The 24,471-nt window shown below is 32.2% G+C and overlaps 1 protein-coding gene and 2 pseudogenes across 1 annotated transcript; all 3 read right to left on the minus strand.

Moving 5' to 3' along the window:
• Positions 1–4,362, minus strand: part of LOC107495687 (receptor-like protein EIX1) — a 5,741-nt pseudogene extending 1,379 nt beyond the window's left edge.
• A 4,564-nt stretch (positions 4,363–8,926) lies between these two features.
• On the minus strand, positions 8,927–12,096 carry LOC107495688 (receptor-like protein EIX2; annotated as a pseudogene).
• Positions 12,097–20,199: 8,103 nt separating this feature from the next.
• On the minus strand, positions 20,200–22,794 carry LOC107495689 (receptor-like protein EIX2; the record flags this gene model as incomplete). The annotated part of the gene is made up of 3 exons (XM_052263156.1): positions 20,200–22,000; positions 22,148–22,544; positions 22,608–22,794. Coding segments are annotated over 3 exons (2,385 nt in total), but the record flags the coding sequence as incomplete, so codon positions are not given.
• Positions 22,795–24,471: the final 1,677 nt, after the last annotated feature.

Below are 24,471 nucleotides of genomic sequence, written 5' to 3' on the forward strand. Positions count from 1 at the left end.
ACATCACTTCGCCACTCTAGCTACTCCCTGTGGTGGTTGAGCAGAATCAAAGACAAGCCATGCTTCAAGAATCTCCTCTAGTTGGCCGAATTTTCAATGTCCATTTTTGAGCATGAAAGGCTCAAGATAGCCTCACCAAATCTAACCACATTTGGTGAATATCTTAGCCACAGCTCACTTTTATTTTGGTGTGTTTTCTTGCCATCATTAGCTTGATGGTCTTAGACGCATGCAACATCTTCCTTTCGGTGTTGAAGAACATTTCTTCCATTGTTTATTGGACAAGGACCGAACAAAGAAGAAGAAAGAGATGAGAGAGAATGAAAAGAATCCGAAGAAAAGCAAAGCAAAATGGTTAAGCAAATTAATTGGGAATAGCTTGCTTTTACTTCCCTAACATAGAGTGGCGTGTTTGACATAATAGCCATCAATCAATTCAGCTGAATTTTCTCTCTCATGTTCCCCATGCATTATTTAACAATGTAATAGATTTTGAAATCCATCACTTTGTTAGAGGCTTGGTTCCGTTAGAAGCACTATGCTTTCATTTTTCCTTTGTTTCGGACCAAGCATGGAACCTATTCTCTTTAGTATAATTTGGGCTTGTGACAATATGATCAAAGCTGGCCCATTTGGTTAACATTTGCTTTCCTGATAAAATTGTTTTTGGATCAAGCATGGAAAGCATTTGTTTGGGCTTGCAACAATTTATTCTGGCCCAATTATAACTAGCTTTAATTATAAACACAAAGCTGAACCAATAATGCAACAGTTAGGCTTTGTTAATTTTCTTTTTGTTTCGGCCCAGGGTAAAATCTGCACAACAAAATTATTAATTAAACAAATATGAATTAAGATCAAATTAATAATTTTGTAATTTAATATTTTAATAATGTTTGTTCACCGTCAAAACTTAATAAGAGTTTTCCAAACTCATGAAGATCAATGTTTTTCACTAAGCCCAGAATGTTGTTGTACTCAGCATCTTTTCCTTTCACCCATAGGATCATGCTTATAATATCCCTTCCATATAACATGTATTCCTGGATGGATGAACTTGCACTAGTTTTATTTATCATGGCACTCAAGTGGTTCAAAGAATTTGGTATATATATTGCCTGACAAATTATTTAGTGCAAGGTCCAAAACTTGGAGAAACTTCATATCACATAATCCGTCGGGAATGTGACCTGAAAGATGATTGGATCGGAGCCGAAGAAATTTTAAATTTACCAAGCTTTCTCCAACCCATCTAGGAATATTCTCTGTGAGGTTATTTTCTCCAAGATCCAACAAAATCAACTCCTTGTTTTCTTTTAAACTGATAGGAAATTTTCCTGAGAGCGTGTTGTTACGTATATGCAAATATTGTAGGCCTGATAAAGAGCCCATGGAATAGGGCAAGCTTCCAATAAAAGAGTTGCTTTCTAAGTTGACCTCCATTAGTTGTGGCCACATCCTCCAACAGTTGGGAATTTTTCCAGATAAGTTGTTTGATGCAAGATTGAGGATTCGTAACCTTTTTGGTATGTCAGATTTTTGACAAAGAAAATCCATTAATAACCCATAAAATGAATTATGTGAGAGATCTAGCCAAACCACATCCTCACTCACAGAGGGTAAATTTCCATGAAGATGGTTTGAGCTAAGATCAACTGCCGCTCCAAAAGATTCTAAAATCTTTAATTCTTTTGGGAGCTTGCCATGAATATGATTGTGAGAGAAGTTCAAATAAAAACAATAATGACTTGTTTCCCAAAACCAAATGGGAATGGAATCAGAAAGCCCTGCGTTAGATAGATCCAAATGTTGAAGATGATTTTGTGACCGAATCCATGATGGAAGGCTTGGACCTAGCTTCCAAGAGCTCATTTTCAATTGAAAAAGTTGAAATTTTGGTTTCCAACTGGGATGCACTTTCAAAGTTAAATTGTTACTTGATGCTGAAAGCACATGTAAAGTAGTGAAATTCGCAAGGTCATCTTCATGTACAATCCCTTGAAACAAATTGTCATCTATGACAAGAGATAACAATTTAGTAAGTGATGCAAGAATTTTAAATGGATTTCCAGTAAGTTGATTTTTGGAGAAATCGACAAATCTTAACGAGAAAAGCTTTGCGAATGATTGAGGAATTTCTCCAATAATCTTGTTGCGAGAGAGATCAAGCGTTTCAAGATTTTTAAACATTCCAAGTTGATTGGTGAGTTGACCTGAGATTTGAGAACCAGAAGCCACAAGAGTGTTGAGTTGATGAGAAACACATGGGATGAGAATTTGTAAGATTTCAGAAAGTTGTTGATTGCATTTGAGATTTGAGAAAGAGATGTGTCTCAAATTGCATAGCTTTCTAAAAGAGGATGGTATTGCTCCTTCAAACTGATTGTATGACAAATGAAGGGCAACAAGAGAAGTCAAATTCCCCAAAACAGTTGGAATTGCTCCTTCAAACTAATTGTCTGACAAATGAAGGGTCACAAGAGAAGTCAAATTTCCCAAAAGAGTTGGAATTTCTCCTTCAAACTGATTGTGTGACAAATCAAGGGTAACAAGAGAAGTCAAATTCCCCAAAGCATTAGAAATAGCCCCAGTCAGATGGGTATCACTTAACTTCAAAGATTTGAGAGGATGTTAGTCCTTGTAGTTTTGCTAAATTTTTTGTAGTTGGGTTCCTATAAAATTAAGCCAATTACTATTAAAAAAGACTTAATTGAAAAAAAAAATTTGGTGCAAGGACCTAATTAAAAGGAAAAAAAATATAAGAACCTAATTAAAAATTTCGTTGAATTATAGAGACCAATAGAATAATTAAACCTTATATATATTTGGATGTTAAAAATCATCTATCTATGCACACTTGCACAGATACCTTTATTTTCCGTAGATGATTTAGTTCTCTTTCAAAATATAGAGTCCCTTGCGCTTTGTTTTCCGTAGATGATTTAGTTCTCTTTCCAAGGACAAACAAAGAATTGGTGCAAATTATGAAGGAGTCCCTTGACTGTTTTGAAAATAAAATAAGATAAAAAAATTAAAAATAAGAAATAAAAAATAAAAATATAAAAATTAATATTTTTTGTATTTTATTTAATAATAAATTAAAATAAATTATAAAAATTTAATTTATTTTTGTTTTTATAATAAAAAAAATAAAAAATATGTTGTATCTCTAGTTATTATTTTTGGATCAAGTTAAATATTAGTGTGTTCTATAGTTTCTGTTAAAATTAGATCTGAATTTTAAAATTGTAATTGATCTGAAAATTTTAAATTTTTTTGATGTGTTGTTGTGATCTCTAAATTTACTTTTTTATAATCTGATTCTAGATATTGAAATTGCATAACTGAAAGTGTTGAATTAGTTGCCGCTAGATTTGTTAAATTCCTGTTGATTAGTTGCAAATTTGATTTTGATTTGGCCTGAAATGTTGCACAATCTGCTGCATAATTATGGCACAAATTTAAGGTTGCACAAATTTTGGTGTAAGTTGTTTGAATTTCTTTAAGTATCTTGGTCTGAATTTGATTCCAAATCGAATCTCAGAAATTATCACGGAAGTTTGGTATGGTGTTCAATAAAAGTACTATTTGATGCAAATTTGTATTAAAAATAAAGAGAATTAGAGATAATTAAAAAAATAGAATAAAAATTTTTAAATTTGGACAAAAAAATAAAATTTTTTATTATATCATAACTATTCTACATTATTACATCATATTTCTATTTATAATATAATATTTTAATTGGGTTAGTCCAATACTAATTCTGTAGTAGTGATATCACTTTATGGTTGGTGCGGTCTTCGCCCAAATTAAACGGTCACCGTTCATGCATGCTACGTACTTTTGGGGTTCAAAAGCCAGGCCGCATGTCATAGATTGAAAGATGGATATTATTGTGCATGAAAAACGTTATTCAACGTAACTTTTAATGCATTGACTGCGCTTTTATACTTAATTAAAGGAGGCCGCTATTTTACCATACCAGCCAGCTTCATAAATTTAACATCTCTTAATGATTAACTTATGATTTTATATAAGTAATGCTATTTAAATAGATAATATTATAAAAAATATTATTCATATACTAAACTCATCTATTAATTAATCAGCTACTAATATATTTACGTATAAATATATGTATAATTTAATTTATTTTTAATGATATTAGATATTAGATATGTAACATTATTGGGTTGTTACAATGGCTTAGATATCAACATCCTTTTAAATGCACCGCACGCAAAAGATTTTTACAGGATGTTTCTCTAGAATATTAACAAGACTTTTGAAAGGCTCCAACCACACTACCTCCCTTGCACTATCATGAGCCCCTTTCTTGGCCAACCAATCAGTGGCCATGTTAGTTTCTATTCCAATCTCTTCTATGCTTCAACTGAAATACTTTTTGGATCAAAGATCGAAGGAAGGAGAAGATAGAGTTGCTAAAATAACCAGATAAAATAACCATTATGCTCTTGAATTTTTAATAAAAAATTAAAAATTACAAACGTGGATTAATCATAATAAGTGTTTAGAAAATTAGGTTAAAAGTAATTACAATTTTACCTGTGCCAAGTGTCACTTTTGAATTGGAAAGTTAACCTGTAACCATCTATAGCCACTGTTGGGTTAGCCACCAGCCACCAGAATCGTGTATATGTATCTATATGTCTAATGTACACAAATATGGCACACACAAAATATATATAAAATATAAAATATTTTTTAAATAAATTATTATATTGATATTTTGATAATTTATTGATATTAAAATATAAATATTTTTTATTATTTTTAATATTTTTTTAATTATATAAAATATTTAAAATATTTTTATTTTAATAAATAATAACATATATTATTTTTAAACTCATTTAAAAAATACATATTAAGAATAAGACTAGACACACTAATACTTAAAAATATTCAAGTGTAAATAAGTGTATTTTAAATAAGTGAAAATAAAAAAAAATGTTGCAAACTCAATTATATTGACACATTCAGCATTGATACAAAAATTAAATTGATTCTATGGCTGAATATTTGTTGTTGAATTTGGGTCAGAATTTGTGATACAGGCCCAATTTAAATACTTGTTACTAGACCATTGAAGTTGGTCCGAAATCAAAAGAAAATTGGGTTAGATTGAATTTTGTTGCTACAAGCCCAATTACAATCCTTGCTAAGGGATCCTATGCTTGGTCCGAATCTAATTGAGAAAGAAAGCAAATTGTTTTGCTTCCAGTGGATCCCACCTTTCATTAAGTGTTGGATCTCAAATTCAATTAATTTGAATTTAATTTACATTGGGAACCATGAGAGAGAAAGTGTGATTGACATGATTGATTGCATTAAAGCTACACGCTACTCAGCATAAAGAGAAGTAAAAAGCAACTCATTTTAATTAATTTGTTCTATTTCATTTAATTGCTTTTCTTTCAAACTCTATCTTCTCTCTCAACTCCCTTCTCTATTCGGTCATATCACAGTAGTAACCATGGAAGCTAAAGCTAGCCACCGAAGAGAGGAAGAAGCACGCTACATGACCATCACAATGATGGCAAGAAAAAGAAAACAAAAAGTATGCTGTGGCTGAGATTCTCAACACTTGTGGTAAGATTTGGTGAAGAGATCTTGACTTCTCCATACCAAAAATGGTTGAAGAAGATTTCGGTCAGAGAAGAAAATCCTTGGATGGATGGCTTGTCTCTGATTCTGCTCAACCACAACAGGAGGTAGCTACAGTGACTACGTGATGGAAGAGGCAGAGATTGGAGCAGATGAAGCTGTCATAATCAAGCATGCATCAAGGGCTAGGAGTTCATCTTGGAGTGCAAGGCAAGATGGAAGGCTCGGATTGATGACTGTTTGTGACCAAGGAAGGACCAGAGGTAATTGCATGTTGGGTTTTGCATTTGGTTATCTCTTCTCTCTCTCTGGCCGAACTGGTTCTGTTTGAAGAAGAAGAAGATTAGCTTGGTTTGTTTGGTTTCAACCTTGGACGCTTCTCCCTATAAGTAAGGGTGAACAGTCAGGGTTTGATTCAAGGAGAAAAGAGTGAGAGTGCAAGACACAGAATTCTCAGAGCTACCTAAGCTTACAGATTTTTTTCTCCTTCAATGTATTCTGTTTTGTAATTTTTTTATTTAATTTTGTCATGTCTTGAGTCTCATGGAAAAAGGCAAACAATGGGGTTTGCATGAAAAAGTCATAGAGCGAAAAAAGACAGAGAGTGCAAAATTTAAAGAAAAAGCCATAGATGTCCTTAGAAGTCTTTTGTACGTCTATGTTGTGTTTCATGATTCTGTGGGAATCCCCTTGTAAGTTGGGTTAGCACTTTACAGTTGGAAAGCTTGGCAGTGACCAAGTCAAGTTCAGGATTGGGTTTAGAATTCTGGACTTGTCCTGGATAGGAAGGGTAGTTCCTAGGGAGAATTGGTGTTTGTAATCAATGAAGATTATAGTGAAATTCCATCATTGTTGTGATGGAGACTGGATGTAGGCTGCATGACACTTAGTAGCTGAACTAGAATATATCTTGGTGTAACATTTCTTCCTCTTCTACTCCATTTCTATTTCTGCTGCCCAGGAGATAAAACTGAAATTATCTCGTGCTGACTGACGAGACAAAAAGAAAAAGTCTCGTGGTCAGGGATGAGGCAAAAATAAAAAAGTCTCCAAAAGTTGTTTCTAAGACTAGCAAGAGTTCAGAAGCAAAAAAAAGGGCTAAGATTCAACCCCCTTCTCTTAGCCATTGAAAACCATCAGCCTTAATTATTATTACCAATATTTTTGAAATAAAATTTATGTATCAATGTTATTGGTTGTGAAATATTCTTTATTTTGTCATTGAGCTATAACTCAAATGACATTATTTTTTCATACTCACTTAAAGATCGTGAGTTCGAGTTTCATTTCTAACTTAAAAAAAAAAGAAATATTCTTTATTTCAAAATATATAACTAAAAAAAAAAGAAAATTAGTTACCTCATCAGAAAAATTGGACGTGTTATCTACACATGTACTATATGTCTACTAATCTACTATATATTACAACTTTAAAGTCTTGGTCTTCGCTCGTTTTCTTTTTCTTTTTCTATTAATGATTCTATATATGTTGCTTTCTTTCTTCTTTTTTTGGATTATTTTATTACAAGTCCTTATTCCATGTGAATTGATGATTAAAATCAAGAATTCCAAAGCCAAAGCGTGTGATGTTGTAAACTTATATTATGGAATAACCAGTGAACTAACCATAATGTGATGCAACTCAGCATCTTCATGATATTCATCATTCTTTCTCATTTTGGTAAATTTCAAATTCACATTATGTAAACATGAAAAATGATATATTGTTCGACACAACGAATTATATGAATGTTTAAAAGTGACATCTATATTTTTCCACCTACCCGTGATTTCCACATTTCCTTGAGATAATATCCTAAAAGAAATGAAAAAATATATACCATAGGTAAAGTCTTACTCAAATTAAATCATAACATGTATAATAATCTAATAATATTCATTGAGTAAATAATGTTGTAGAGTACATATTAAATACTAATTAGGAGGTGACTGCATTATTATTCTGAGGAGAGCTTCAACGTGTTGAGAGAGTTCTTGAGACTGTTCATGCTTAATTCGCATATGATCATTCAAATCTTGTTCAGAACAGAAAGATTCAAAACATTTAATTTGGAGCAAAAAATATTACATTGTCTCATATTGTGGACGTGGATTTGAATAGGAGATCCTTTTATTAGAGATTTAGAACATGGCAAATCCCTATTACATTGTCCTATATAGAATTCAAGATACTTCTTTACTCATAATAATAATATGTGGGTTTATAGTGTTACGTACAGTGATGAACTTTGAGGTTTGAACACAGGATTTCATGTTAGGTGCCAACAAAACGGAATCTAATCTTCTAATGGCTTTATAGTGTCAAGTCAACTATATCCAACTCTGCCATGTTAAACTCTCATACTTTCATCTCTGTTTTTTCTCTGCTATATCATAGCTTCACGCGGCACTAATAAGCATCAATTAGAAGAAAAAGAAGAGAAACATTAATTTTTATTGAATAGACTTTTAAACAAGCGGGACAAGTACATATGGATTTTTATTTCTTACAGCACACATAAAACAAGAATACATAACAAAAGAAACTAATTACAAACTTAAATTCCCAAACATGATTGAAGTTTGTAGTCCGTGTCATCAAGAAAACGGAAATAGGCAAACCTCCATGATTTGAATATGAACACTCAATCTTTCTCAATCTTTCTTTGATTCATTCTTTTGTTTCTAAACACTCTGAAATTTAATGATACTAAGTTCTTTGATCTAATGCAAGCTGAGAAGGTGAGGGTGATTTAGACCCTTCTCTTTGTTGCAGGGCTAAGCACCTTTCTTCAATCTTTGTTTGGAACCAGATTGCCAACAGTTATTGCTGGTTCATACAGTTACATAACACCAGTCATTTCAATAGTTCAAGCTAAAAGATATGATTCATATACAGAACCTTATGAGGTTAATGTCAATTTTCTTTCTTTAGAAGATACCCGTTGTGTTGATTTTGGCTTAAATGGTTGGGTTTTCTTTTTTTTTTTTTCTGTTAAGAAAAACTAAAATATTTTCTATAACTCAGACAATGAGAGGGATTCAAGGTGCCTTGATCTTAAGTGCACGTTTTCAGATGGTACTTGGATTTTTCCAAATCTAATTCGCATTCATTGTTATTACTACAGGGACAACAATACTAACTGGATTACATTTAAACAAGCTAAGCAGGACAAGTGCATATTGATTTTTGTTTCCATATTACAAAAAAAAAAGAAAAAAGAAAAGAAAACATTACAAATTCATCACATGCAAACAAAGGAAAAACCAAGCACCAGAAAAACATCACATAAAGTCACAAACATGATTGAAGTTTGTACCACACATCGTCAAGGAAGCGGTAATAGGCATACCTCCATGATTTGAATATGAACAGTGGACCGACGAATCCCCAAAATCCCACTATAAATCCAAAAGCCACACTCACAAACAACCACTTCACTCCATGATTCTTTCTCTCTTTTTCATTGTCATTAGCATCATCATCAGGAACTTCCCTCTCCATGGTACAGTTGAGCAGCAATGGTGGACCACATAGCTTATTGCCTACAAAACTGGATGCTTCAAAGCTTTGCAACTGAGTGCCCGTTGGGATTTTGCCCTCCAAGTGATTGTAGGACAAGTCTAGCTTGTTCAGGAAGTTCAAGTTTGTGATGCTTTGAGGGATCTCCCCTGTGAGTTGGTTGCCTGAGAAATCAATGGATTCCAATGACTCCATATTGCCAATACTTTGAGGGATGCCCCCACTTAACTCATTCTTGGACAAGTTCAAATAAATCAGACCAGTTAGGTTTGTGATTTCCATTGGTATTCCACCAAACAATTTATTAGATGAAAGATCAATGTTTTTCACTAAGCCGAGAATGTTGTTGTACTCAGCATCTTTTCCTTTCACCCATAGGATCATGCTTATAGTATCACTGCCATACATCATGTCTTTCTGGATGGATGAACTTGCACTAGTTTTATTTATCATGGCACTCAAATGGTTCAAACAATTTGGTATATTGCCTGACAAATTATTTAGTGCAAGGTCCAAAACTTGGAGAAACTTCATATCACATAATCCGTTGGGAATGGTACCTGAAAGATTATTGGATCGCAGCCGAAGAAATTTTAAATTTATCAACCTTTCTCCAATCCATCTAGGAATATTCCCTGTGAGCATATTTTCTCCAAGATCCAACAAAATCAACTCCTTGTTTTCCTTTAAACTGACAGGAAATTTTCCAAAGAGTGTGTTGTTACGTATATGCAAATATTGTAGGCTTGATAAAGAGCCAATGGAAGAGGGCAATCTTCCAATAAAACCGTTGCTTTCTAAGTTGACATCCGCTAGTTGTGGCCACATCTTCCAACAGTTGGGAATTTCTCCAGATAAGTTGTTTGATGCAAGATTGAGGATTCGTAACCATTTTGGTTTTTCAGGTTTTTGACAAAGAAAATCCATTAATAACCCATAAAATGAATTATGTGAGAGATCTAGCCAAAGCAAAGTCACACTCACAAAGGGTAAATTTCCATGAAGATGGTTTGAGCTAAGATCAACTGTTCCATCATAAGATTCGAAAATCTTTAACTCTTTTGGGAGCTTGCCAGGAATATGATTGTGAGAGAAGTTCAAATAATAATAATGATGACTTGTTTCCCAAAACCAAATGGGAATGGAATCAGAAATCCATGCGTTAGATAGATCCAAATATTGAAGATGATTTTGTGACCGAATCCATGATGGAAAGCTTGGACCTAACTTCCACGAGCTCATTTTCAATTTTAAAAGTTGAAATTTTGGTTTCCAACTGGGATGCACTTTCAAAGTGAAATTGTTACTTCATGCTGAAAGCACACGTAAAGTAGTGAAATTCGCAAAGTCATCTTCATGCACAATCCCTTGAAATAAATTGTCATCTATGGCAAGTGATAACAATTTAGTAGCTGATGCAAGAATTTTAAATGCATTTCCAGTAAGTTGATTTTTGGAGAATTCGACAAATCTTAATGAGGAAAGCTTTGCAAACGATTGAGGAATTTCTCCAATAATGTTGTTGCTGGAGAGATCAAGCTTTTCAAGATTTTGAAACATTCCAAGTTGATTGGTGAGGTGACCTGAGATTTGAGAAGTTGAAGCCACAAGAGTGTTGAGTTGATGAGAAACACATGGGATGAGAATTTGTAAGATTTCAGAAAGTTGTTGATTGCATTTGAGATTTGAGAAGGAGATGTGTCTCAAATTGCATAGCTTTCTAAAAGAGGATGGGATTGCTCCTTCAAACTGATTGTTTGACAAATCAAGGGCAACAAGAGAAGTCAGATTCCCCAAAACAGTTGGAATTACACCTTCAAACTGATTGTCTGACAAATCAAGGGTAACAAGAGAAGTCAAATTCCCCAAAGTATTTGAAATAGCCCCAGTCAGATAGTATTCCCCAAAGATTTGAGACGATGAAGACCGTATAACCAATCTGGTATATGGGATGAGAATGAATTGAATGATAAATCAAGATTTTCAAGCATGGTAAGGTTTTGAATACCATCGGGAATTGGACCTCCAATATCAAAGGGGGCATAATAATTTGAATTGCATGTAAGAGAAACAAGTTTGTTCAACTGAAAGACCCACTTGGGAGCAACAGAAATGGTGAGAGAAAGCAGGGACGAAAAGTTAAGTTTGGATGGTTGCTTATAATCACCCAAACTACAATCTTGTAAGTTTAAGTCTTGCAAAGAAGGGAGAGCTTGCATAGTGTGTAGCCAATTAAATGATTTGGATAGGTTAGCACCCCTCAGATCAAGATATTCAAGGGAGGTCAGACCCAAAAGCCAATCAGCATTTTCAACAACCAATGATTCATCACTTTGGAGGCCAAGATAGATTAAATTGGTGAGATTGCCAATTTGATGTGGAATGGTTCCATTAATAGCAAATGAGAGGTCAAGATGGAGCAAATTAGAGAGATTTCCAATCTGATGAGGAATGTTGCCATAAAATCCGGAAAGAGAGAGGTCAAGGTGAGTTAAGGAATTGATTCGGAAAAGGAAAGTAGGAAATTGTATACCTCCAAAACTATTACCGCTCAAGTCCAAGTAATTCAGATGTTTCAATTCTACAACAGAATCATTTATCGCTCCGCTAAACCTGGACCTCTCGTAAGCGAGCAAGTCAATGGGAATGGCCAATTCAGAATCATATTCGAATGGAGTGTTGAGGTGAAGGTGAAGGATGTGGAAAGTTAGATGACTACAAACAACATAATCCCAGTGGCAGCAGTTGGAATTGGAAGCATTCCAAGAAGACAGCCTGTTGGAAGGGTCAGTGAGATGATGTTTGAATCTTAGAAGTGCTTCCCGCTCACTTGGAATGCACTCAATCAACTCTGACTCAGAGGACGTTAGCAACGTCATGCAATAAAGGTGAACAAAGATAAGAACAAGCATGCCAGTGTAAGTGTTTGCGTTTGGAGACATGTTTGCATTTCTATGTGTTTCCACCTTCAACTCCTTTCTCCTATTTATAATGCCTCTACACACATTTTAATTCCAAATGCTCCACCTTCAACTCCGTTTTCTATTCCCATTTGGATGTTCTTAATAATTTATCTTTCTTTTCTTTCATATGGATTTTACTATAAGTCCTTATTCCCTGTAAATGAATGATTAACATCAATAATTCCAAAGCCAAACCGTGTGAAGTTGGAAACTTATTATGGAAGAACCACTCAACCATAATAATGTCTCGACTCTTGGCAACTTAGTAAGAATGGGACAACCACGAATTATATCTATTATCTATTATGTATTACTAAATGTAGAATTGCTACACATCCAAGTATTTTTTAATCCAAGTTTATTCAAGTAAGTCCAACACCAACAAAAATCACTTTCATTAAAAGAGCGTTCTCCCATGCGCTGCTTCTTTCAAATACACACATACATTCTTCTTTTAAATTCACGCATACCTCCTCCTCTTGTGCGCATGCGGATTCTTCTTCTACTTCTTCTCATTCTCTTCTTCTTCTCTTATTTTGTTATCGTCATCACCAACAACACCAACATTTTGCTAATAGTTTATTTTTTCAATCGAATTAACGTGTTTACTTTAATAACGTGTTCGGTTCATTATGCCAAAACCTGTTCTGAATTTGATTTTATATAATGGATAATATTCCGTTCATTTAATACTATACAATTGTTTTACTTTAATAACATATTCGGTTTATTATGCATAAAACTGTTTTAAATTTGATTTTATATAATGGATAATATTCTATTCATTTAGTACTATACAATTGTTTCACCTTAATAATATGTTCGGTTTATTATGAATTGAATCGAATTGTTTTGAATTGAATTGAATTGAATTCATAATCTCTAAGAAGAGGAGAAGAAGAAGGAAAGAAGAAAAACTTGCATGTGCAAATTTAGAAAAAAGAAGAAGAAGAAGTCTGTGTGTGCTTCATTGGAGAAGAACCTGCTCGAATTTGGAAGAAGAAGAAGAAATACAAGGAGGAGGAGAAGGAGAAAGAAACAGAAAAGAAAAAGGAGAAGGAGCACGTGATTTAAAAAGTTATTACAACAATTTGAATATACTTGGATAAGAATTTTGTTTGGATGTAGAGCTTTATTCTACTAAATTTTATATCCAAAATATGTTATATGTTACTTTTTGTTATAATTAAAACTAAATTTTGTTTTAAAATTAAAAAAAATTTCTCTTCTTCCTCTCTTCTTTTTCTATTTCTCTCATTCCTTCTAACTCTAACTCTCTTATATATTATTATCAATGATTAATTATAAATTTGACAATTAAAATATACAATACGATGTTTTTTAATTATAATTAAAATTAAAATATAACTATATGATATTACTAATTTAACAATGAAAAAATATGTCACATGACACTCTCTCATTAAAATTAAAAAGATATTTTCCTCTAAAATTAATAAACTTCCTTCTTACATCTTTTTATCTATCTCTCTCATCTTTTTTATTTCTCTTTATTTTTCTTACTTTATATATAACTTAATTATAATTTATATTTTATATTACTAATTTGACAAACATGTGTCACGAAATATTCTTTCATTACAATTAAAAAAATTTTTCTCCAAAATTAACAAACTACATCTCTCCTTTTTTGTCTTTCTCCTTCTTTTCTCTTTCAATCTCTATTTCTCTCTACTTTTTTATTCTACAAAAAATAAAATTAATAAAATAATATAATTTAAATAAAGAGTAAATAGTCATTTCTGATCATAAAAGATTCGAACGATGATATTTCTATCTATGAAAGACAAAAAGTTAAAGTTATACCCATGAAAGATAGGATTTTGCAGACAAAATTATCCAAATCCTATAAATTTTAAATAAAAATTTCAAATTAACTTCTAATATAACTTACTGCCATCACCACTTCTACTGCTTTTGCTCTTCCATGTTCCAGGCCACTGGCACTGCCGCTGGAACTGCCAGCAATGTCAATATCACCAACCTCAAGGGTGACAAAATAGGTTTCGCCTCCAAAGACAATGACAGACTCCACTCCTTTTACGTCAAGTCCATCCAAGAAATTCCTTACATCTTCATCCTCGAAATCAGTAGCGCATCGAGCTTTCCTAAAGCAAAAGCACCCACCGCGGCCCCCAACCAGATCAACATTGTCAACATTTTGTCCAAGAAAAGTTGCAAGTCATTTGCAGACTTGCAAGTCATTTTGGTGGCTTGACCGTGTTCTGTCCCACGTATATTGTCGTGAGCGGTTTCATGTCCAATTACAAGAACCTCACAGACGCGCAGAAGATAATGGTGTTACTGTACCACAGAGTTCTAGTGTATCAGTCGCTGCAGATGCTGAAGTCAAACAACGGGATTAAGAATCAAGATTCAATTGTTTAAAAAAATTGATTTTGAATTAATTTTATAAGTACTAATATTAATGATAATGTTAAAACTTGAGAAGGGAGGATGGATCAAGTTAGTTTCAATAACTAAGTTCTTTGCTCTATTTTTGCAGAAGCAAATTATGTAAGAGATTATTTTCGTTTTATCTCTAAAACCAGAACAGAATAGAATAGGGAGGAAGAGAATCAAGCAAGCACTTATTTTAGTTCGATTTCATTGTGCAATGAAATCTACATCTAGTCTCCATGACAACTATGGTGGAACTTTTATTATAATTAAACTGGTTACAATACTAATGAATTACAATTTAATTCATCTATTATCAACTACTAAGCTTCTAATAATCAAGTCTAATAACCACCAAGAGCTATCCCAACTTGACAAGAAAAATAAATTCTAATTTAACAATTAAATACACAAAATTTTTTTTTTTAGCTTTTTAAATGTATCTTTCTTATCTCTTTTTTTTTATGAATTTTTTTATTTTTCATCTCGATATGATTTGACTTTTTTTTCAATTATAGAAAAATAAATATCAGATAGTCATAACAATAAAATTTACAATGAAGTACAAAGTTAAAGAAAAATAATTCTACATATATAAAATGTTGCTATGAATTTTTCTTTTCAAATATTGTTAAGAATCAACTATATGGTGAAAAACTTGTTTCATTAAATTAGTTCACTCTCTCTTCATTTTTCTCGCTGATTCTACCCGTTGTGACGGTCCTTTTTTCCCGTGCTTTCTTTTCCATTTTGCACCGTCACATTTACTGCCCATTGCACTGCATTTTTGTTTTGCTTTACTAAACTCTGCTAATGATTTTCTGCAATTTGATTTTGTGCTGTCTTTGTGTCCTTACTATCTTTCATTCTTCATAATGTTGCCAACTGTCATGCAATGCTGAACCATCTTTCCTTAATCAAAAACAACATAATCCCATTGACAGCAATTGGGATTGGAGACATTCTAAGAAGAGAGCCTGTTATTGAAGGGTCAATGAGATGATGCTTGAACCTCAGAAGAGCTTCGCGCTCACTTGGAATACACTCAATAGAATCATACTGAGAAGATGTTAGCAGCGTAAGACAATCAAGGTGAACAAAGATAAACACAATAAGCATGGGAGTAGTGTGAGTGTTTGGAGACATGTTTGCATGTGATTTTTTAAAAGTATTATTTGTTGTTAACAAAAAAATTACAAAAAACAAATATACTTAACGAAAAATCACCAAATTTTAAAAATAATAATATCTCATTTTTTTAATCATGTTTGCAAAAAATTATATCAAAATTTAATCTTTAAGATATTTTTTGAAAATACATATTTAATGTTAGATAATCTTGCAAAAAAGACTAACATTAAATATGTATTTTTCAAAAAATATATTAGAGATTAAATTTTGATGTATTTTTTTACAAGTATGATTAGAAAAAGGAGATATTATTATTCTTAAAATTTGGTAATTTTTTGTTAAGTATATATTGTTTTGTGATTGTTTAAAAGTATTATTGGTTGTTAATAAAAAAATTATTAAAAAAATATATACTTAATAAAAAATTATAAAATTTTAAGTATAATAATATCTTATTTTTATAATTATACTTGTAAAAATTTGTATCAAAATTCAATCTCTAAGGTAGTTTTTGAAAATATATATTTACTGTTGAGTATTTTTGTTGTATTTTTGAATTATTTGAAAGTATTTTTGTCGATAGTAAAATTCGAGCATATTTTTGTCCCCGTTTAAATAATTTGGGGATATTTTTTGTGGTTAACCCTATAAAGTATTTAAAATATTTTTGTTTTAATAAATAAAAATATATATTACGTTTAAATTTATTTCAAAAATATATGTTAAGAAAAATTTAGACATACTAATACGTAATAATATTTAACTGTGTCTAAATATATCTAAGTTAATTTTTATTAAGACACGGCGTGACACGTGGACACATTTTATTCAGTAAAGTGTCATATTTCGTAAGTATATATCTAATGAAGCCTTGATTATTATTATCAACATTTTTGAAATAAAATTTATGTGTAAATTTTATTGGTCGTGAAATATTTTTTTTCGTGAGTTACTGAGACTTAGTATTATGTTTGTTGGTTCAGAGACTGGTACTAAAATTTCTATTTTTGTCCCTAAAATTTCAGTATTTCAATACCTCCAAAAAATAAGAACACATGAGACTAAAATTTTTAGAGATGGAGACTAAAACTTTAATAACATTTTATACCTAAAATATCCTCATTTCAATTAATTGATTCCAATTTTACCTTTTGTACAACTTAAATTAGAATTGTATTCTTATTTCAATTTCTGTCTCCCACTTTGTACCAAACAAAATACTGAGATTTATTTCAATCTCTGTCTCTTAGTCTCTGTCTCTCAGTCTCAATCTTTCCATCTCTATCTCTCCACCAAACACTACCTTAGAGATTGTGAATTTGAGTCTTATTTAGGGGTGGCAACAGGGTGGGTAGGGGCGGATTTTTGCTCTACCCGACCCCGCCCCGCCGTACAACAACCCGCATAGAACCCGCCCCACTTCTACTCGCGTATAGTAAAACGTTGAACCCTAACCCGCCCCACCCCTACCCGCCCCTATAATTATTAAAATCCAATCAATAAAATTAAATTTCAAAATTTATATAACTATCATCACATGCATAACATAAATTAAAGTAAAAATTTAAATATGATACAATATTATTGATTATTTACTAATTATTTACATATATTATACATATTATATAGTAAAATTATATATATTATATATATAGCGGGTAGGGTAGGGGTGGGTATTACTTAAACCCGATCCCATTCCGTTCCTCCCAAGAATCCGCCCCACTAGAAATTCGTCTCGGTGCGGGACGGATAATTACCCGCTTAGGGGCAGAATGAATACCCCGTGAGTTCAGATAGTATTACCATCCCTTGTCTTATTTCTAAATTCTAATTTTGAAAAAAAAAACATTCTTTAATTAAAAATATATAACTAAAAAGAAAAGAAAATTAGTTACCTCATTAGAAAAACTCGACGTGTTATCTACACATGTATTATATGTCTATTATATATTATACAATCCCATTACGTTATCAACAAGAATTTTATCAATTTCCGTCAACTTTTAGTTATTTTAATAAAAATATCTTTTTTTTGTTTACTCAAATGGTATTCTCCAACCCGACAGATTAAGAACTAATCCGTCGCAGAATATAAAAATATCTTTGTGAATGTGTCTAATAAAAATATTTTTTTTATAGCTGTGTCTAATAAAAATATTTTTATGGATATGTTTTTTAAATATATCTTTTTATATATGTATCTTTTAATAGAAGTATCTTTAATATTAATTATTATTGACAATAAATTGACGGATAATATATTGGTTTTCTATACTTTTCCTATATCATAACTTTAAAGTCTTGGTCTTCGCTCGTTTTCTTTTTCTTTTTCTATTAATTATTCTATGTTGGCATGTTGCTTTGTTTCTTCTTTCTTTTGGATTATTTTATTACAAGTCCTTATTCCATGTGAATTGATGATTAAAATCAAGAATTTCAAAGCCAAAGCGTGTGATGTTGTAAACTTATATTATGGAATAACCAGTGAACTAACCATAATAGATGCAATTCAGCATCTTCATGATATTCATCATTCTTTCTCATTTTGGTAAATTTCAAATTCACATTATATAAACATGAAAAATGATATATTGTTCGACACAACGAATTATATGAATGTTTAACAGTGACATCTATATTTTTCCTCCTACCCGTGATTCCACAGTTCCTTGAGATAATATCCTAAAAAATGAAAAAATATATACCATAGGTAAAGTCTTACTCATTACTCAAATTAAATCATAACATCTATAATAATCTAATAATATTCATTGAGTAAATAATGTTGTAGACTACATAATAAATACTAATTAGGAGGTGGCTGCATTATTATTCTGAAGAGAGCTTCAACGTGTTGAGGGAGTTTTTGAGACTGTTCATGCTTAATTCGCATATGGTCATTCAAATCTTGTTCAGAACAGAAAGATTCAAAACATTTAATTTGGAGCAAAAAATATTACATTGTCTTATATCCTGGACATGGATTTGAATAGGAGATCCTTTTATTAGAGATTTAGAACATAGCAAATCCCTATTACGAATAATAAGAAAGTTCAAATTTTAATATTTCTGTATTAGTTCTATACCGAATTGAGGAATTCTCTACATACAAGCGTTTTCTCATACAAGTCATTTATTTCTTTTTCTTTTTCTTTCTCTATACCTCCTCTTTTTCTTCTTCTTTTTTTTTTCGTGCCTCTTCTTCTTCGTTTTTTAAATGTTTCATCTTCAACGTCATGTTTCTCCTCGTTCTTTTTTTGATTTTGCAACATTATGTATTTTTTTCTTCTTTGTTTGATTTTTTCCTCCAAAAAGAATTATGAGAATATGAAATAAGAAAATGAAGAAGAAAAAGCAGTAAAAGATGAGGAGAAGAAAGAAGAAGAATTCTGAATTATGCATAAGGTGTACTTCAATGAATTTTGGGTGTATTTTTGTAATCCTTTGGGTATATTTTTGTAATCCTTTGGGTGAATTTCTATTACCGTTTGAGTGTATTTCTGTAACCGTTTGGGTGAATTTTTGTAATCGTTGGGTGTATTTTTGAAGTTCCATTATCTTCAAAACGATTTCAAAGTTTGAAACCATGAAAATCGAAAAAAAACGAAGCAAGAATACCAATGATAAACGCAGATAAAACAACGAATGAAAAGACAAAGAGAGAACGCACGAAAGAGATCGAACAAATTTGACAAGAAATTCGTTTTTATGGAGGAAGAAGAAGAGTAGGAGAAGAAGAAGGAGAAGAAGAAGGAAGAGGAGGAGGAGAAGGACAAACGCGAAGCACGCTATGGAAATCGTATATGGGCCAGCGTGCTTTTTGTTAAGTTTCTCCCAACTTGTATAACTTGTAAACCAAATAACTTGTATGTGTAGTACTCTTCTACGGAATTTAAGATACTTCTTTACTCATAAAAAGTTGTTTATAATGGAACACAAGTGTTAAAATAGTAATGTAATTTTCTTTTTAATTAATAAATATAGAAAAAATTAAATATATATGCACCATATATATGTGGCTTTATAGTGTTAGATAGAATGATGAAGTTTGAACACATGATTTCATGTTAGGGACCAACAAAAACAGTATCTAATCTTCTAATGGCTTTATAATGTCAAGTCAACCAAGCTTTCACAGTTATTATTTACTTCAACATTATTATTGCACCGTTATTTTTGTGCCCTCATTTGTTGTACAGGTAAATCTTGTTGAGTTGAAATTGCATTGGTTAGGTACAAATGCAGAACTATCTCCAACTCTGGCATGTTAAACTCTGATACTGTCTTCTCTGTTTTCTCTCTGCTATATCATAGCTTCAAGAAATATAAAATTACTTAGCAAACTTCCCTGATATCCATTTGAAAATTAGAAGAAAAAGAGAAAATTGATTTTTATTGATAGACTTTTAAACAAGCAGGACAAGTAGTGCATATTGATTTTTATTTATTTCTTACAGAACATATAGAACAAGAATACATCACAAACGCAACAAAGAGAAAAAGAAACCAACAAGCAACATTATTACAAACTTAAAATCCCAAACATGATTGAAGTTTGTAGCCCATGCCATCAAGAAAACGGAAATAGGCATAGCTCCATGATTTGAATATGAACAATGGACCAACAAATCCCCAGAATCCCACAATAAATCCAAAAGCCATAAACACAAAGAACCAATTCACTCCATTGTGCTTCTTTCTCTCTTTCTCATTACCGTCATTTGCATCATCATCAGGAACTCTACAGCTGAGCTGCAATGGTGGACCACAGATATTGTTGCCGACAAAACCGGATGCTTCAAAGGTTTGCAATTGAGTGCCTGTTGGGATTTTACCCTCCAAGTGATTGTAGGACAAGTCTAGCTTGTTCAGAAAGTTCAAGTTTGTGATGCTTTGAGGGATCTCCCCTGTGAGTTGGTTGCCTGAGAAATCAATGGATTCCAATGACTCCATATTGCCAATACTTTGAGGGATCTGACCAGTCAACTCATTCTTGGACAAGTTCAAATAAATCAGACCAGTTAGGTTTGTGATTTCCATTGGTATTCCACCAAACAATTTATTAGATGAAAGATCAATGTTTTTCACTAAGCCCAGAATGTTGTTGTACTCAGCATCTTTTCCTTTCACCCATAGGATCATGCTTATAATATCCCTTCCATATATCATGTATTCCTGGATGGATGAACGTGCACTAGTTTTATTTATCATGGCACTCAAATGGTTCAAACAATTTGGAATATTGCCTGACAAATTATTTAGTGCAAGGTCCAAAACTTGGAGAAACTTCATATCACATAATCCGTTGGGAATGTGACCTGAAAGATGATTGGATCGGAGCCGAAGAAATTTTAAATTTGCCAAGCTTTCTCCAACCCATCTAGGAATATTCCCTGTGAGGTTATTTTCTCCAAGATCCAACAAAATCAACTCCTTGTTTTCTTTTAAACTGATAGGAAATTTTCCTGAGAGCGTGTTGTTACGTATATGCAAATATTGTAGGCCTGATAAAGAGCCCAAGGAAGAGGGCAAGCTTCCAATAAAAGAGTTGCTTTCTAAGTTGACATCCATTAGTTGTGGCCACATCCTCCAACAGTTGGGAATTTTTCCAGATAAGTTGTTTGATGCAAGATTGAGGATTCGTAACCATTTTGGTTTGTCAGATTTTTGACAAAGAAAATCCATTAATAACCCATCAAATGAATTATGTGAGAGATCTAGCCAAGCCACATCCTCACTCACAAAGGGTAAATTTCCATGAAGATGGTTTGAGCTAAGATCAACTGCTGCTCCAAAAGATTCTAAAATCTTTAATTCTTTTGGGAGCTTGCCATGAATATGATTGTGAGAGAAGTTCAAATAAAAACAATAATGACTTGTTTCCCAAAACCAAATGGGAATGAAATCAGAAAGCCCTGCGTTAGATAGATCCAAATGTTGAAGATGATTTTGTGACCGAATCCATGATGGAAAGCTTGGACCTAGCTTCCAAGAGCTCATTTTCAATTCAGAAAGTTGAAATTTTGGTTTCCAACTGGGATGCACTTTCAAAGTGAAATTGTTACTTGATGCTGAAAGCACTTGTAAAGTAGTGAAATTCGCAAAGTCATCTTCATGCACAATACCTTGAAATAAATTGTCATCTATGACAAGACATAACAATTTAGTAGATGATGCAAGAATTTTAAATGGATTTCCAGTAAGGTGATTTTTGGAGAAATCGACAAATCTTAACGAGGAAAGCTTTGCGAATGATTGAGGAATTTCTCCAATAATCTTGTTGCTGGAGAGATCAAGCATTTCAAGATTTTGAAACATTCCAAGTTGATTGGTGAGGTGACCTGAGATTTGAGAAGTAGAAGCCACAAGAGTCTTGAGTTCTTGAGAAAGAATTTGTAAGATTTGAGAAATTTGTTGATTGCATTTGAGATATGAGAAAGAGATGTGTCTCAAATTGCATAGCTTTCTAAAAGAGGATGGTATTCCTCCTTCAAACTGATTGTATGATAAATCAAGGGTAACAAGAGAAGTCAAATTCCCCATAGCATTAGAAATAGTACCAGTCAGAAGGTTATCTTCTAAATTCAAAGATTTGAGACGATGAAGACCGTATAACCAATCTGGTATATGGGATGAGAATGAATTGCCTGACAAATCAAGATTTTCAAGCATGGTAAGGTTTTGAATACCATCGGGAATTGGACCTCCAATATCAGACGAGGCATAATAAATTGAACCGCATGTAAGAGATACAAGTTTGTTCAACTGAAAGACCCACTTGGGAGCAACAGAAATGCTAAGAGAAAGCAGGGAAGAAAAGTTAAGTTCGGATGGTTGCTTATAATCACCGAAAGTACAAGCTTCTAAGTTTAACTCTTTCAAAGAAGGGAGAGCTTGCATAGTGTGTAGCCAATTAAATGATTTGGATAGGTTAGCACCCCTCAAATCAAGATATTCAAGGGAGGTAAGACCCAAAAGCCAATCAGCATTTTCAACAACCAATGATTCACCAGAACTTGGGAGGCCAAGATGGATTAAATTGGTGAGATTGCCAATTTGATGTGGAATGGTTCCATTAATAGCAAATGAGAGGTCAAGATGGAGCAAATTAGAGAGATTTCCAATCTAATGAGGAATGTTGCCATAAAATCCGGAAGCAGAGAGGTCAAGGTGAGTTAAGGAGGTGATTCGAAAAAGGAAAGTAGGAAATTGCATACCTCCAAAACTATTACCGCTCAAGTCCAAGTAATTCAGATGTTTCAATTCTACAACAGAATCATTTATCGCTCCACTAAACCTGGACCTCTCGTAAGCGAACAAGACAGCAATGGGAAAGGGATATTCATCATATTCTGATGATAGAGTAGTGTTGAGGTGAAGCTGAAGGATGTGGAAAGTTAGATGACTACAAACAACATAATCCCAGTGACAGCAGTTGGGATTGGAAGCATTCCAAGAAGACAGCCTGTTTGTAGGGTCAGTGAGATGCTGTTTGAATCTTAGAAGTGCTTGGCGCTCACTTGGAATGCACTCAATCAACTCAGACTCAGAGGACGTTAGCAACGTCATGCAATAAAGGTGAACAAAGATAAGCACAAGCATGCCAGTGTAAGTGTTTGTGTTTGGAGACATGTTTGTATTTCTATGTATTTCCACCTTCAACTCCTTTCTCCTATTTATAATGCCTCTACACACATTATTTTAATTTGAAATGCTCCACCACTACTAATATTATGTGCTAAATGTTACCATTTAAAATCTCAAAAAATTTACATTTTTATAAATTTATAAATTTAAATAGAACAATAAATAATTATTTAAAATTATTCTGTGATTCATTAATATCTAAAAAATTATTATTAATATTTTTTATGTTTAAAAAGGTTAATATAAACTATAAGATATATATAAGTTTCTAAAATGACATATAAATTAAAATTTTATTTAATTTTTTAAAATTATTTTTAATTTATATTTATTAAAATTTAGCCTACACTTAACCATCAAAAGAAAAGTGAGCAATTTCATATCATTAAATTAAAAATATTAATAATGACTAATTAATGACTACAAAATACAAAATTTGTTGGCTAGGCTCTAGCACTCCTCTTATATTAATGCCGGTCACTATTCAAATTGGAATGTGAGAAAATTTTGATTTAGTGGTGTAATTGTTGTTGATAGTGAAAAAATATTTATTTTAAAATATTTAAATAAAAAAGATCTATGCACAGATACCTTTGTTTTTCGTAGATGATTTAGTTCTCTTTCCAATTAGGGCAAACAAAGAATAGGTGCAAATTATGGGCTGTTCTACAAAAACTCGGGGGCAGAAACAAATGCTGTGTATAATTAAAAACGCCAATATACAACCTTTTTTAATCAAATACAACACAAAGTATTTGTAATTTAGGACTTGAAATTTGTTTGAACATTGAGGAACGCAGCCATTTTTATATGTACCCTGAAATCTAATAACATAACTATTAAAATTTACATTGTCTAAAATGAAAAATATGAAAATTTTAATAAATATAAAACAATTCTTATTTCTTGAACTAATTTTTAGACTAAGCTAGACCCATTTAATTTTTATATAATATTAAAGCAAAAATTAAAAATTGTCATTGGACCAAATTCACACACCACAATAATTCTTAAAATACAAGGCAACCCTTATTTCTTAGTATATTTTTAGAGTAAGTTAGGCCATTTAATTTCTTATAATAACGTAACATAAGAAGCCTATTATTTTGGTTTTGGTTAAGATTTATCGGCGTAGTAACTAGTAAGTGCATTATT

The sequence above is a fragment of the Arachis duranensis genome, chromosome 6 (genome assembly GCF_000817695.3).
Source record: "Arachis duranensis cultivar V14167 chromosome 6, aradu.V14167.gnm2.J7QH, whole genome shotgun sequence".
Classification (NCBI taxonomy): Eukaryota; Viridiplantae; Streptophyta; class Magnoliopsida; order Fabales; family Fabaceae; genus Arachis; species Arachis duranensis.